This window comes from Scyliorhinus canicula, chromosome 10, assembly GCF_902713615.1.
Source record: "Scyliorhinus canicula chromosome 10, sScyCan1.1, whole genome shotgun sequence".
Classification (NCBI taxonomy): domain Eukaryota; kingdom Metazoa; phylum Chordata; class Chondrichthyes; order Carcharhiniformes; family Scyliorhinidae; genus Scyliorhinus; species Scyliorhinus canicula.
Window position 1 is genome coordinate 31,832,239 of NC_052155.1, and position 14,703 is coordinate 31,846,941.

General features: G+C 46.7%; 1 protein-coding gene across 10 annotated transcripts in view; it reads left to right on the top strand.

Annotated features, from left to right (window-relative positions):
* Positions 1–14,703, top strand: part of adgrb1a (adhesion G protein-coupled receptor B1a) — an 846,604-nt gene that overhangs the window by 461,960 nt on the left and 369,941 nt on the right. For all 10 annotated transcript variants that reach the window (XM_038808775.1, XM_038808774.1, XM_038808778.1 and 7 more), the window contains one exon: positions 1,508–1,651. In XM_038808775.1, coding sequence (XP_038664703.1) covers positions 1,508–1,651 — 144 coding nt within the window. The remainder of the gene's footprint in view (positions 1–1,507; positions 1,652–14,703) is intronic.

Below are 14,703 nucleotides of genomic sequence, written 5' to 3' on the forward strand. Positions count from 1 at the left end.
AGGACTACGTGCATGTCAAATAGCAGAAGCAGCATGTACTGAACAAAACTCAAGTGATCCCACAACCAAAGGGTCAATTTTAAGACCTGCAGACCTGTCTCGTCCAGGCATGAATGGTGGTGAACAATTGTTCAACAGGAGGAGGCTCCAAAGATATCCCCATCATCAATGGTAATGGAGCCCAGCACATCAATGCAAAATACAAGGCTGAAGCATTTATAACCATCCTAAACTAGGTATGCCAAATGAATGAGCCATCTTGGTTTCTTCCGGAGGTCGCCAGCATCACAGACTCCAGTCTTCAGCCAGTTCACTTCACTCCACGTGATATCAAGAACAGCTAAAGGTATTGAATACTCCAAAGGTAATAGCCCCTGTCAATGTTCGGGCATAATATTAAAGACTTGTGCTCCAGAACTATCTATGCACTTAGCCAAGCTGCTCCAGTATAGCTACAACACTGGCGCCCACCTGGCAATCTGGAAAATTTCCCAGGTATCTCCTGTTCACAAAATAGGTCAGATCAATCCAACTGATTACCATCCCATCAGAACAATCTCAATTATTAGCAACGTGATGGAAGGGGTTATTGATAATGCTAACAGGCAACATTTAGTCAGCAATAACCTGCTCATTGGTGCTCAGTTTGCGTTCAGCCAGGATCACTCAACTCCTGACCTCAGCCTTGCCCCATGAACAAAACATGAATAAAAGAGTTGAACTCAAGGGACAGATTTTGCTCAGAAGAGCATCCGACGCCCAACCATGTTCAGCAGCTTCATCAATGGTGGGCCTTCATCAATGACCTTCTGTCCACCATAAGATCAGAAGTGGGAGTATTCGCTGATTTCCTTTCTGACTTCTCCATGGTTAATAGAAGATCTCTGCCCGCCTCCGCCTTCACCATCACCGGTGGCAATACCCCCCCCACACATCTCTGATGTCTCTACCAGAGGGTTCACCCATACAAGCATCGAGGCCTGTCTGCCTGGTCCTTGCACATCAAAAAAAATTCTTACCAGCCCTGTGAGGATGCCTCAACATGGAGGCGCACTGCCCTTCTCCCAGCAGCCTGAGCAGCAGCTATTTCTGTTGGTTGCATTGCTGAAGTTGCTAAGCAACTGGCACTCTGGCTGGAACAGCATCTCTGAGACATGAGCCAGCATCCTCAATGGGTGGCGGTTTCGGATAATTGACCACGATTAGGTCTTAGAACCCATTTTCAGTCATAGCAGTGGGACCTCCATTCTTTCAGTAAAATATGTTCCATGATTTCAACACAGTGAAAATTAAGAGAGGAGTGGAGAAGAATGATATATATAAGTTCATAGGGACAGGGGTAAGAGTGTGTCCGATGCAAGAGTGTGATCTTGGTCTTGCTCAGTTTACCAATCTGATAGTGAATGATCAGGGTTTAACAGTACTCCTGACAACATACTTACCATGTTTCACTAACATTCCGCCATGGTTCGATCCCATGAAAATCTTGATATTGTTTCTTTTTCAGTGATATGTATTTATAAACGCCCAGCCAACGGAGCGACAGACATCAACTTCCCAATGAAAGGATGGAGAGGAATGGTTGGCTGGGCAAGGAATTCTGAAGATAAAGTTACTGTTTCCAAAAACGTCTTTTCAACTGGATCAACAGGTATTGTAAATATTTTCTTTTATTATTCGAGTTTTAGTCAGTTCACCCAATGCATTGATAACACCTTGCACTGATTGGATTTTTATAGAAAGGCTCACAGTTTTATCACAGTTGGTACATTTAACATGGTGTTGCCCACACAGCATTCTCTTGCATTCTTGGCCTCGAAATGGGCTCACTGGCCTTACAACCTCTAACACCAGTGATGCATCTCGCCATATTTTGAAAGGGGTCTGTTGCCGTCTGTCTAAACACCAGTCTGTCTAAAGTTATGGACCGTTTTTAACATGGAAATTGAGGTTCAATGATATAGATAGGACCCTGCTATCTGGGTTCCCTTTAGAAAGTGATGATTGAATCTCTTACCATCATATTTTCAGGTAGTGCATTCCAGATCTTAACCATTCATTGCGTGAAATAATTTTTTTTTCTCGTGTTACCTTTGTTTGCCATTCAGCTTTAAGTGCTGTTCTCTGGTTCTTGACCATCCTACCACTTGGAGCTGTTTCTCACTATCAATTCCGTCCAAATCATTCATTAGTTTTAACGCCTCTCTCAGATATCCTCTCAATATTTCCCTTTTCTCCGGAGAATGGCTTCAACTTCCCCAAAGTGTTTGTATATCCGAAGTCCCTCATCCCTGCAACTAATCTCGTAAACCTTTTCTGCACCCTCTCGAATGCCTTCACAACCTTCTGAATGTGCAATGCCCAGACTTGGACACAATACTCCAGTCGAGGTTGAACCAGTGGGTTAGAAATGTTCATCATAATATCCTTCCTTTTGTCCTCCCTGGAATGGAATTTTGTCAAGGAGTAAGGTATCGGTTATTCGGAATTTTCTGATGCCACAATCCGCTCTTCATCCTGGAGGCGCCTATTTTCGAGTAGGGGAGGTGGGAATAGGCTGGAGACACATCAACTGCCTCTGAAGGTAGGCCTGAGGTCTCACTGCTGAGAGGGCAGATGGTGGGGTCAGCAGTTTAAAAGGCCCACTTACATTTACAGGGTAATCAGGTCAGATGTATTCATGACTTCAGATCCTCTAACCCTCACCCCTTACTAGGTACTGTGGTAGTATGACTAGGGGTATTACGGTACCTGGGAGTGTGAGCTGCCATTTGTGCAAAGGACTCGCTGCCCATTGGCCCAGGTATGTTATCTGTCTCTCAGCCGATTGGCTGAGAGGTAGGTAGCTCCGCCTATGAGGCGGGGTATAAGAACCCGTGTTCCCCGGCAGTCAGCCATTCTTCTGTATGTCTGCTGCCGGGTCCACTTCTTGTGTATTAAAGCCTATCGTTCGGACTTTATCTACGTTTCGTGTCCATTGATTGTGCATCAGGTACACAACAAATGAGCCATATAAAAGCATGGGAAAGTGTTTGAAATGATCATTAGTAGACAAAAGCAGCCAATCAACATTTTCTTTGGAAAACATTGTCCCACGTGTCAATCAAACACAAAAAGTGAAAGATCCATTGAAGAAATCCACTTCACATCTCTAAATCTTTTCCAAATAAATCAGACTGTGACAAGGCAATGAATCTGCCAATCACACAAAACCACACACCTCCCTTCAAGCTGTGGATGCAGAATCCTGTCGGCTTAAGTCCCTGAAACATTCTTGGAACTCAGCCAAATATTCATAATGGAGCCACCTGGCAACTTCATTGATAGAATTTGAACAGCTGACCAGATAAGCATTTAGCTCGATAGTCTCCTCATGAATGCTGGGTTGAGTTCTAAGAATGGCTAATGGTCAAACCTCAGCAGTGGTATGTTTACACACTTTGAAGGAGAGTGCTAGCTTGATATGATTGACAATAATTACCTCTCACTTATGAAGATTTATCAAATATATGCTTATGTATTTGGACAAGATTAAGAGATTTGAAGTGGATTGAAGGTTTCCTTTGACTGCCTATGTTTGATTGACATCAGAACAATGTTGTCCAAAGGGAATTTTGAATGCCTCGTTTGTTTTGGTTCCCAATTGAAGACTGGGGTTTTCCTCTGGTTTACGGCTCCTTTTAAGGTGCCATGAACCATATTTGCTCTACACCAGGGAAGTAGCAGCATCTCTGAAATGTCCGGCACTGCTACAGAGCTGGATTAGTGGGTGTACTGTGTGCAGGATCGCCACATACCCCATAATCCCATGTGGGCAAAAATCACTAGAAGAGTGAAATATGGATGCAAGTCATAGTATCGGACCCTACCCACCATTTTTAAAGCCCTTCCAGCTCCATTCTAACATGAACAGAGGTACGGAAATCCAGCCCTATGCCTCTCTAGATAAAAGATCCTGTATGCCATATTATAGCTTTCCCAACCTGCCTTAGCACCTTTAACAATTTCTGCAATTATACCCCATTCACACCGTTTAGAATTGTATCTTTTATTTTACATTGCTTCTTCTCTCCTCACTCTTCATACCAAAATATATCACTTTACACTTCTCCAGATCCATCGAATCCCTGCAGTGCAGAAGGAGGCAATTCAGCCCATCGAGTCTGCACTGACCCTCTGAAAGAGAACGCTACCTCAGCCCAATCCTTGGCCATATCCTCATATCCCAGCGTATTGGTAATGGACACTAAGGGGCAATTTAGTATGGCCAGTCCACCTAACCTGCACATCTTTGGACTGTGGGACCATGCTTCCCCTTCCCCGTCCATTACCCACTTATGCACCATCGCTGCGTTGGCAGCCCAATATTACCCACAGAGGTTGGGCAGCGCCAACCCCCCCATCCCTGCCCCGCTCCAAGAACACCCTTCTCACCCTTGGGGTCCCGTGCGCCCACACAAACCCCGTATTGCTCCTGTTAACCAGCCTGAAAAAGGCGTTCGGGATAAGGATGGGGAGGCACTGGAACAGGAACAGAAATCTCGGGAGCACCGTCATCTTGACTGATTGCACCCTACCCGCCAGAGACAGCGGCAACATGTCCCATCTCTTGAACTCCTCCTCCATTTGCTCCACCAGCTTTAGAACATAGAACGATACAGCGCAGTACAGGCCCTTCGGCCCACGATGTTGCACCGACATGGGAAGTCAAAAACTAAAGGCCATCTAACCTACACTATGCCATTATCATCCATATGCTTATCCAATAAACTTTTAAATGCCCTCAATGTTGGCGAGGTCACTACTGTTGCAGGTAGGGCATTCCACGGCCTCACCACTCTTTGCGTAAAAAACCTACCTCTGACGTCTGTCCTATATCTATTACCCCTCAATTTAAGGCTATGTCCCCTCGTGCTAGCCACCTCCATCCGCGGGAGAAGGCTCTCACTGTCCACCCTATCTAACCCTCTGATCATTTTGTACGCCTCTATTAAGTCACCTCTTAACCTTCTTCTCTCTAACGAGAACAACCTCAAGTCCATCAGCCTTTCCTCATAAGATTTTCCCTCCATACCAGGCAAATCTGGTAAATCTCCTCTGCACCCGTTCCAAAGCTTCCACGTCCTTCCTATAATGAGGCGACCAGAACTGTACGCAATACTCCAAATGCGGCTGTACCAGAGTTTTGTACAGCTGCAACATGACCTCATGGCTCCGGAACTCAATCCCTCTACCAATAAAGGCCAACACACCATAGGCCTTCTTCACAACCCTATCAACCTGGGTGGCAACTTTCAGGGATCTATGTACATGGACACCGAGATCCCTCTGCTCATCCACACTGCCAAGAATTTTACCATTAGCCAAATATTCCGCATTCCTGTTTTTCTTTCCAAAGTGAATCACCTCACACTTCTCTACATTAAACTCCATTTGCCACCTCTCAGCCCAGCTCTGCAGCTTATCTATGTCCTTCTGTAACCTGCAACATCCTTCCACACTGTCTACAACTCCACCGATTTTAGTGTCGTCTGCAAATTTACTCACCCAACCTTCTGTGCCCTCCTCTAGGTTATTTATAAAAATGACAAACAGCAACGGCCCCAGAACAGATCCTTGTGGTACGCCACTCGTAACTGAACTCCATTCTGAACATTTGCCATCAACCACCACCCTCTGTCTTCTTTCAACTAGCCAATTTCTGATCCACATCTCTAAATCACCCTCGATCCCCAGCCTCCGTATTTTCTGCAATAGCCGACCGTGGGGAACCTTATCAAACGCTTTACTGAAATCCATATACACCACATCAACTGCTCTAGCCTCGTCTACCTGTTCAGTCACCTTCAGCTCCCTCAGCAATCCCTCCTCCGGAGGGATCTCCTGTCCACCATCACCATCTCCCCCGCCAGTCTCTCCCTCTCTCTCTGTTCTTTCCTCTCCCTGTGGGCTCGAATGGAGATCAACTCCCCCCTAACCACCGCCTTCAGCGCCTCCCAGACCGTCCCCACTCGGACCTCCCCGTTGTCATTGGCCTCCAGGTATCTCTCGATACATCCTCGAACCCGCCCGCCCACCTCCTCGTCCGCCAGCAGCCCCACCTCCAAGCGCCAAAGCGGGTGCTGGTCTCTCTCCTCCCCCAGCCCGAGGTCCACCCAGTGCGGGGCATGGTCAGAAATGGCTATCGGCGAATACTCAGCATCCTCCACCCTCACAATCAGCGCCCTACTCATAATGAAAAAATCAATCCGGGAATAGGCCTCATGCACATGGGAGAAGTATGAAAATTCCCTGGCCCTCGACCTCGCAAACCTCCATGGATCCACCCCTCCCATCTGGTCCATAAACCCCCTCAACACCTTAGCCGCCGCTGGCCTCCTACCCCTCCTGGATCTGGATCGATCCCGTGGCGGATCCAGCACCGTGTTGAAATTCCCCCCCCATTATCAGGCCCCCCGCCTCCAAATCTGGAATCTGGCCCAACATGCGCCGCATGAAACCTGCATCATCCTAATTCGGGGCATATACATTGACCAGCACCAACCGCTCCCTCTGCAGATTGCCGCTCACCATCACGTACCTCCCGCCGCTGTCCGCCACCATACTCGACGCCTCAAACGACACCCTCTTTCCCACCAGGATCGCCACCCCCCGATTTTTTGCATCCAGCCCCGAATGAAACACTTGGCCTACCCATCCCTTCCTCAATCTAACCTGATCCGCCACCTTCAGGTGCGTCTCCTAAAGCATAGCCACATCCGTCTTCAGCTCCTTTAGGTGCGCAAACACGTGGGCCCGTTTGACCGGTCCATTCAGTCCCCTCACATTCCAGGTTATCAGTTGGATCAGGGGGCTACCTGCCCCCTCCCCCGTCGACTAGCCATTACCCTTCCTCAGTCCGCCACGTGCCCGCTCAGCCCGTTCCCCACGGCGACAGACCCCCGTCCCAACCCCTACTACATGCTCCAGCTCCTTCTCGGCCATTCCAGCAGCAACCCGATACCCCCCCTATTCCCCCACCACCCCCCCGGGCCTCCCCCCCCCCCCCCCCCCCCAAGCTTGGGCCCCCCCCCCCCAGCTGCGTAACCCCTTCCATTGTACTTCCGTAAGTCAGCCAACTCCTGCTGACCCCGGCTGCTCCCGCCACCACAATGACCTTCCCCAGTTCAACACAACCACCGCGCCCTCCCCCCTCCCAGTGCCGGCCCCACCCACTGCTCCTCCAGCGCGGGAGAGAAGCCCAGGCTTCCATCCCGAGCCCCGCCCCCCCAACCCAACACGCGGGAAAAGACGGGCACATGACCCAACAGGACCGCGAACCACTCCCAAACTCTCAACCAGTGAAAAAAAACAGACGTGACAAAACGCCCAAGTAAACAGATAACAGTCCCAAAAAGCGAAGAAGCAGAACAGCAAAAAGACATCATCAAATAAAACCGATACAAGCGAAAGGATACCAAGGAGGACAAAGCCTCCGGGCTGTGTACACCGTTCCCCAGCCCCCAGTCCTCAGTTCAAGTCCAGCTTCTCTGCCTGGACGAAAGCCCAGGCCTCCTCCGGAGAGTCAAAGTTGAGCTGGCAGTCCTTATAAGTGACCCAGAGGCGGGCCGGCTGTAACAGGCCAAACCTGACCCCCTTCTTGTGGAGCACTGCCTTCATCCGATTAAAACTAGCCCTTCTCTTTGCCACCTCCGCACTCCAGTCCTGGTAGATCCTGATCTCCACATTCTCCCACTTACTACTCCTCTCCTTCTTCGCCCATCTCAGCACACACCCACGGTCGACAAAGTGGTGAAAACGGACCAGCACCGCCCGAGGCGGCTCATTTGGCTTGGGTTTCCTCAGCAGCACCCGATGGGCACCCTCCAGCTCCAAGGGTCCCTTGAACGACCCCGCGCCCATTAGCGAGTTCAGCATCATAGACACATAGGCCCCCAAATCCGAACATTCCAGCCCCTCTGGGAGGCCTAGAATCCGCAGGTTCTTCCGACGGGCGCGATTCTCCATCTCCTCCATCCTCGCTGACCACTTCTTGTGGAGCACCTCGTGCAACTGCACCTTCACTGTCAGGCCCAGGGGTTTGTCCTCCCTCTCCGAGGCCTTTTGCCGAAGCTCTCGGATCTCCGCACCCTGAGCTGTCTGGGTCGCCATGAGCTTGTCCAGGGAGGCCTTAAGCGGTTCCAGGATCTCTGCCATCTTGCCTTTCCTGCCTCGCACCTTTCTCTGCTCCAAAGCCGATTTTTTGACCGCTCCGCTCCTGGTCCAGGCCATCCACCGGTGGAGAATCTTAGAGGAAGTGTTCCCACACGGGGAAAAGCCCAACCAGTACCGCTACGGGCCCTTAAAAGAGCCCAAAAGACCGAAAATAGCGGGAGCTACCGAACGTGCGGCTTAGCTCCGCATCACCGCAACCAGAAGTCCACCACCACCTTCTTAAGAGCAATTCGGTATGGGAAATAAATGCTGGCTGAACTAGCCAACGATGCCCACCTCCCATGAAATAGTTTTTAAAAAGCCACCAGTGCAGATACTGACACTGCACATACTGAGAAGATTGCTTAGAAGTGGAATCTGCGTGTGGTAAGACAGTGGATATGAGTAGCCTGAAGCCAGAGAAGTACACAAGGGTGGCACAGGTGCCAACTCTCCAGAAGGTTGCAGAATTCTGCTGCAGAGGACATTGAGAAATTGGTGCACAGAAAAAGACTGAAGGCTATACAAACAGAAATGCTTTGTGCATTGGCAAGAAGCACTTTGACATTCAAATATTCATATATATTTATATATTCATGTATACATTCATATATATATGATAGTGGAGTCGGACACTTTAGGATCCATCAAGCGGTTATTGGTAGGCAATGGAGCACACCAGAATGACAGGGAATGGGATAGCTTGATCTTGGTTTCGGACAATGCTCGGCACAACATCGAGGGACGAAGGGCCTGTTCTGTGCTGTACTGTTCTATGTTCTATGTTCTATATTGGCTACTCTGTGGGGAAAATGTGCAGAATTTTACTGCTTGCTTTAAAATTTGCATTGGACTCATACCTATTGTTCTGAAGTTCCCTTGGCTTGACAGTCAAATGGCACCAACCATCACCAAGCTTCAAGACGTCAACACTTCATTTTAGTGACTATTTTTGGTTCCCTCACCCATGGAACGTTTTTTTGTGTACACAGCCCAGGCTACAACCAATTTAAATCTAAAAAGTCCACTCCCATGTAACAGACTTGCCAGTAGTGTCAGAACTGTGACAATGGCAACATGGATATGAACTTGGTTGAGTGTCAGGAGTTGATGAATGTTTGTTTCATAATTGGTTCTCCAGGGACTGGTTTAGCAAACTGGGCTAAATTGCTGGCTTTTAAAACAGACCAAGGCAGGCCAGCAGCACGGTTCAATTCCCATACCAGCCTCCCCGAACAGGAGCCGGAATGTGGCGACTAGGGGCTTTTCACAGTAACTTCATTGAAACCTACTCGTGACAATAAGCAATTTTCATTCATAAATCGGTATTACTTCTTTTCTTGATCCACATTAATGACCAAGACTTGGATGTATAGGACACAATTCAAAAATTTGCTGATGACACAAAGCTTGAAAGTATTATGAAATGTGGGGAGCATAGTGATAGACGTTATGAGGGCAATGACAGGCTGGTGGAATGGGAGGATGCCTGGCAAATAAAATTGAATGTAGGGTGGCACGGTGGCACAGTGGTTAGCACTGGTGCCTCACAATGCTAGTACCTCAAGATCGATTCTGACCTTGGGTGACTGTGTGGAGTTTGCACGCTCTCCCCGTGTCTGTGTGGGTTTCCTCCAGGTGCTCCGGTTTCCTCTAACAGTCCAAAGATGTGTCGATTAGGTGGGGTTATGGGGATAGGGAAGGGAAGTGGGCCGAGGTAGGGTGCTCTTTCGCAGCATCAGTGCAGACTCAATGTGTCAAATGGTCTCCTTTGGCACTGTCGGGATTCTATGGATTCTATGGATCCAAGTCCATAATACATCATCGGAATCCCTGTACCTGTTTTTGGTCTCTGCTCATGATAAGTAAGGCCAATGATGAATTTGGTTTCAAAATTAATTTGATATTCTGAAGTTATTGAAAAGATATCGAAAAAAAATGAATTGGATCTCCCCTCAAGAGATGCAACATTTGAATGAAGCCCATGGTAGTTGGTTCTTCCTATGACTATATGCAAAATGGCAGACAGGAAAGACACTGGTCCTTCCAGTCCTTCACTTATAATTGTGCAACACAACATACACAAACTGTAAAGATACTGATTGAGTGGGCCGCACACTTCCATACCATCTTAAATTCTTCAATGTGATTGGAAAAATTTTGAATAATAGAAATTCTTTGGCTCAGCAAATCAGCTCTTTCCACTTGTCAATCTACCATATTATCAGCTCTCCTCCAATAATTTAATGAATAGCATAATCACTCCTTAATTTCTGGACCTAATCTAGTGGACACTCCTTAACTGTTCCCATACTTGGACAATTTAAGCTGACCTGTAACCCTTAACCAGTAACGACAGCCACTTCAACACAGAGATTGCTGTGTACACTTTTGAGATCCCCAAGGCTGAATTCTCTGCACACATGCTCACAGAATTGGCCTGTCACAAAATACTGTTTTGCTTTTTAAGACTTGCAATGTTGATATGATTCGTCCCTTGTGGATCCCCTGTACTGAACTTGCAACCTTCTATAGGACACAGGTGGGCACTACAGAGCGATAGCAAACTACGGCTGAATACAAATGCTAGCCCCAAAAGGAACAATGCTGGCAACAGTGTCATACAATTTCATGGTGGTTCTCCATGTATTGCATTGATCGATCACTGGTGTTTCCCAATGGAATGGATTGCTCAGTAGACTCTGATGTCAAGATGACTAGCTGGAGATTTTCAATTCCGATTAAGATTCCCAGCACTAGCAGTTAGGATGGAATGAATTTCCTGATTTTTTTTATACAAGTCAAGTCACGGGAAAGGCTTTTGTAGTCGACAGTGCTCAATTTTGCCCCGAGTTTTGTCCACTTAGTCTTTGAAGACCTGAGCAGCATACAGGTCCCTGGTCTCCACTGGAAACGAACACCAGGTCTAAATTTCTACTCACGCAACAGATTTACAATCGCTGAATCTGAAAACAAAAACACAGCCAGTTTCGGCAAGATTCAATCTGGCAAATGTGCAAAGGGTGACTTTTTTTCCCGCTTTGTTCATGAGATTGCTGTGTCACCGACATTTATTGCCTGACCCTAATTGCCCTTGAGAAGGTGTTGGTGAGCTGTCTTCTTGAACCACTACTGCCTTTGTGGTGTAGGGCCACCCTAGTACCAGGGAGCTTGTCACTGGATTTTGACCAAGTGACAGTGAAGAAACAGCGATATATTTCCATCTTTTAACTTACACTGAAGCAAGCAGGAATATTGATGAAGGATCTATATCTGAAACATGTTATTTTTCCAAAAAAATGTTAACTTATTATAAAAATGGAAATGTTCACAGCTAATGCATTCTGTGTCCAGGGAAGAGAGTTCTCTATCTAGTTTTTAATTAAAACACATGCAAAAGCCAAAACACATGCCACATCTTCCACCATTTCCTTTGTTGGTTAGGTATTGTTGAATTCCATTTGTCAAAAGCTCTCTGTGATTTAAAGCTGCCATCTTTCAGTAAAATCTTCCTGCTCCTTTTTAGCCCATTACCTACAGCAAAGGAGCTCTGTGCAGTGACATACAGGCTTATCAAATTTCCTGAAATAGCGTCCAGGTTGCCTTTCACATCTTGAGATCTGGGGACAAAAGCATTCTGCAGATGTATTGGTTTCTTTTATCAAATTGACTTTGAAGACTGACCTGATGCTGCCCTGAATGGAATGTTCCCGAAGCAGAAATTGAAGAGACATGTCAAATATTTTCAATGGCAAGCAACATAGCCCTTTTGTGACAAGACAGAAAGCTACACATCGACCGTGAACTTCAATCATTTCGTTTCCATCCAGGCCCCTGTGCAATGATGTTTCCATGACAAATTGCATTTCTTTTGTCATTTTTAATTTCAGTTACTTGTTGGAGATGTTGATATTTTTGCGCTTATATTTGAGGGAAGTTCAGGCAAGTGAACCACCTGATGGGAACACCTGTGTTTTGCACCCATTTCTCGAATGAAATAAACGTAATGTAAATGTGGGCGGGGTGTTAAAAACAGGCACGTGGCTCGAAGCCATCCCATTTCAAGAGCTGCGGACCAAGTGCTGGAAAATGAGATTAGAATAGATAGTTGCTTGATAGTCAGTGCAGACGCGATGGGCCGAAAGGCCTCTTTATGTAGTGTAAAACTCTATGGTATTTCCATGGAATGGGTTAGGCTGGAGCAGCACCATAGGCTGACCATCTAAAGGGCAACATTCCCTCTCTTTAGCCCTATAATTGGGTAAGTTGTCTTTAGTGCATCAAAATGTCCATCTTTCTGAGATTGTCCATCTTAAAGCCAGATTATGACAATATATTTGGTGTTTGTGCTGATATATGGAAATCTGCTCCAAAATACATATATCATTGAATCCTTACAGCTATTAGGGTGAATATACTTTTGCATCCCTCCATCTGGGTTAGATTTGAAAGGTAGTGGTTAGACTGATTTCCCTTGTCCTAATATTTAAGCTACCGACATAAGCACTGCAGAGCAGCAATCAACAAAGCAATAGAATATAAATAGTAGTTCAAGTCACAGGATGTTAACGAACACTGTGAGGTGTTGTACTCAGACAGTACCTTGGGTACAGTTTGGGCCATGAAAACACAAGGGCTGAATTTTCACTTGTCCTGATCCTGCCATAAGGAGGAAATGAGACAGGCACCTAACCTGTGGCAAGCGGACTGGGGGCAAATTTTGGTGGCCACCTCTGGAAACCCCCTCCTGTTAAGGAGGGGTGGTGGGCCTCTGAGGCAAGCGAGCCAATCGGCGGTCTTGCAGCACTCACACACCGGTAGCCCCACCATCTGAGGTGAGAGCTGCCAATGCACGTAGATGAAAGAGAGGGTGCCCCATGATGAATGAGCCGTCTTAAGACTTTTTAAGAACAGTGAAAGCAAAGAATGTTCACTTCTGCCTGACCATCACTCTGAAGCGGAACTCTCCACAGGACGGCCAATGGTCATCTTGGTATGTGGACTGCGGAGGTGATGGTTTAATATGATGCTGAAAAGCTGGCTGCTGGGAGGAGGCCGTCTCCATGCATTGGCTCATTCTAGTCAGCCTAAGGATATTTTCATTAATATATTCGCTCAACGTTTTAATAGGATACCTACCAAAAGCAGACTGGAGTTGTCACTGGCTCAAATCTGCATCTATCAAAATAGCCCGGAAATAGGAATGTGTCAGCAAACTGCCGTGTCATTCTCGAATGCTAATTTTCCAACCTATATGCCTCCAATGCCACCTCTACTACAATTCAAGAACTCTGCAGATATTCTCATTTTTGACAACTTTAGATCTTGAATTAAAGGAATAATTTGTATTACATAGCACCCTTCACAGCAGGGTTGCTTGTTAACTAATGAAGTATTTTGAAATATAATATAAGAAATGCAGCAGCCAAGTTATGCCCAGCAAAGTCTCAAACAACAAGATGATCACAACCAGATTTTTTTATTTTATTTCTATTTTATTTACATGTTGCCAGGTCATCCTTTTTTTAATCAGTTCATAGAATCTTTTACAGAATCACAGAAAATACAGTGCAGAAGAGGCCATTCGGCCAACCAAGTCTGCACCCACGTTAAAAACACCTGACCTTCCTACCTAATCTCATTTTCGAGCATTTGGCCCATAGTTTTGAATTTTATGGTGTGCCAAGTGCTCATCCCGGTACTTTTAAAGGATGTGAAACAACCTGCCTCTACCACCCTCCTAGGCAGTGCATTCCATTCCCTCTGAATAAAAACATTCTTCCTCACATCCCCCCTAAACCTCCTGCCCCTCATGTTGAATCTCTTGTGACTGACTCTTCAACTAAGGGGAACAGCTGCTCCCTATCCACCCTGTCCATGCCCCTCATAATCTTGCACACCTCGCTCAGGTCGCCCTCAGTCTTCTCTGCTCCAATGAAAACAACCGAGCCTATCCAACCTCTTTTCCTAACTTAAATGTTCCATCCCAGGCAAAATGCTGGTGAATCTCCTTTGCACTTCTTCCAGTACAATCACATCTTTCTTATAATGTGGCGACTAAAATTGCACACACTAATCCAGCTGTGGCGTCACCAAAATTCTATACAACTCCAACATGACCTCCCTATGTTTGTAATCTATGGGGGCTGGTTTAGCTCACTCGGCTAAATCGCTGGCTTTTAAAGCAGACCAAGCAGGCCAGCAGCACGGTTCAATTCCCGTACCAGCCTCCCCAGACAGGCGCCGGAATGTGGCGACTAGGGGCTTTTCACAGTAACTTCATTGAAGCCTACTTGTGACAATAAGTGATTTTCAACTTCAATTTCAATTTTTCAATTTTCAATTTCAATGGCAAGTATTCCAAATGCCTTTTTCACCACCCTATTAACCTGGCATCTGGCTGCCAAAGATCTATGGACAAACGCACACAGGTCTCTTTCTTCCCCGGAACTTCCCAGTGTCATGCCGTTCATTGAATACTTCCTTGTCAGATTCCTCCTTCCAAAGTCC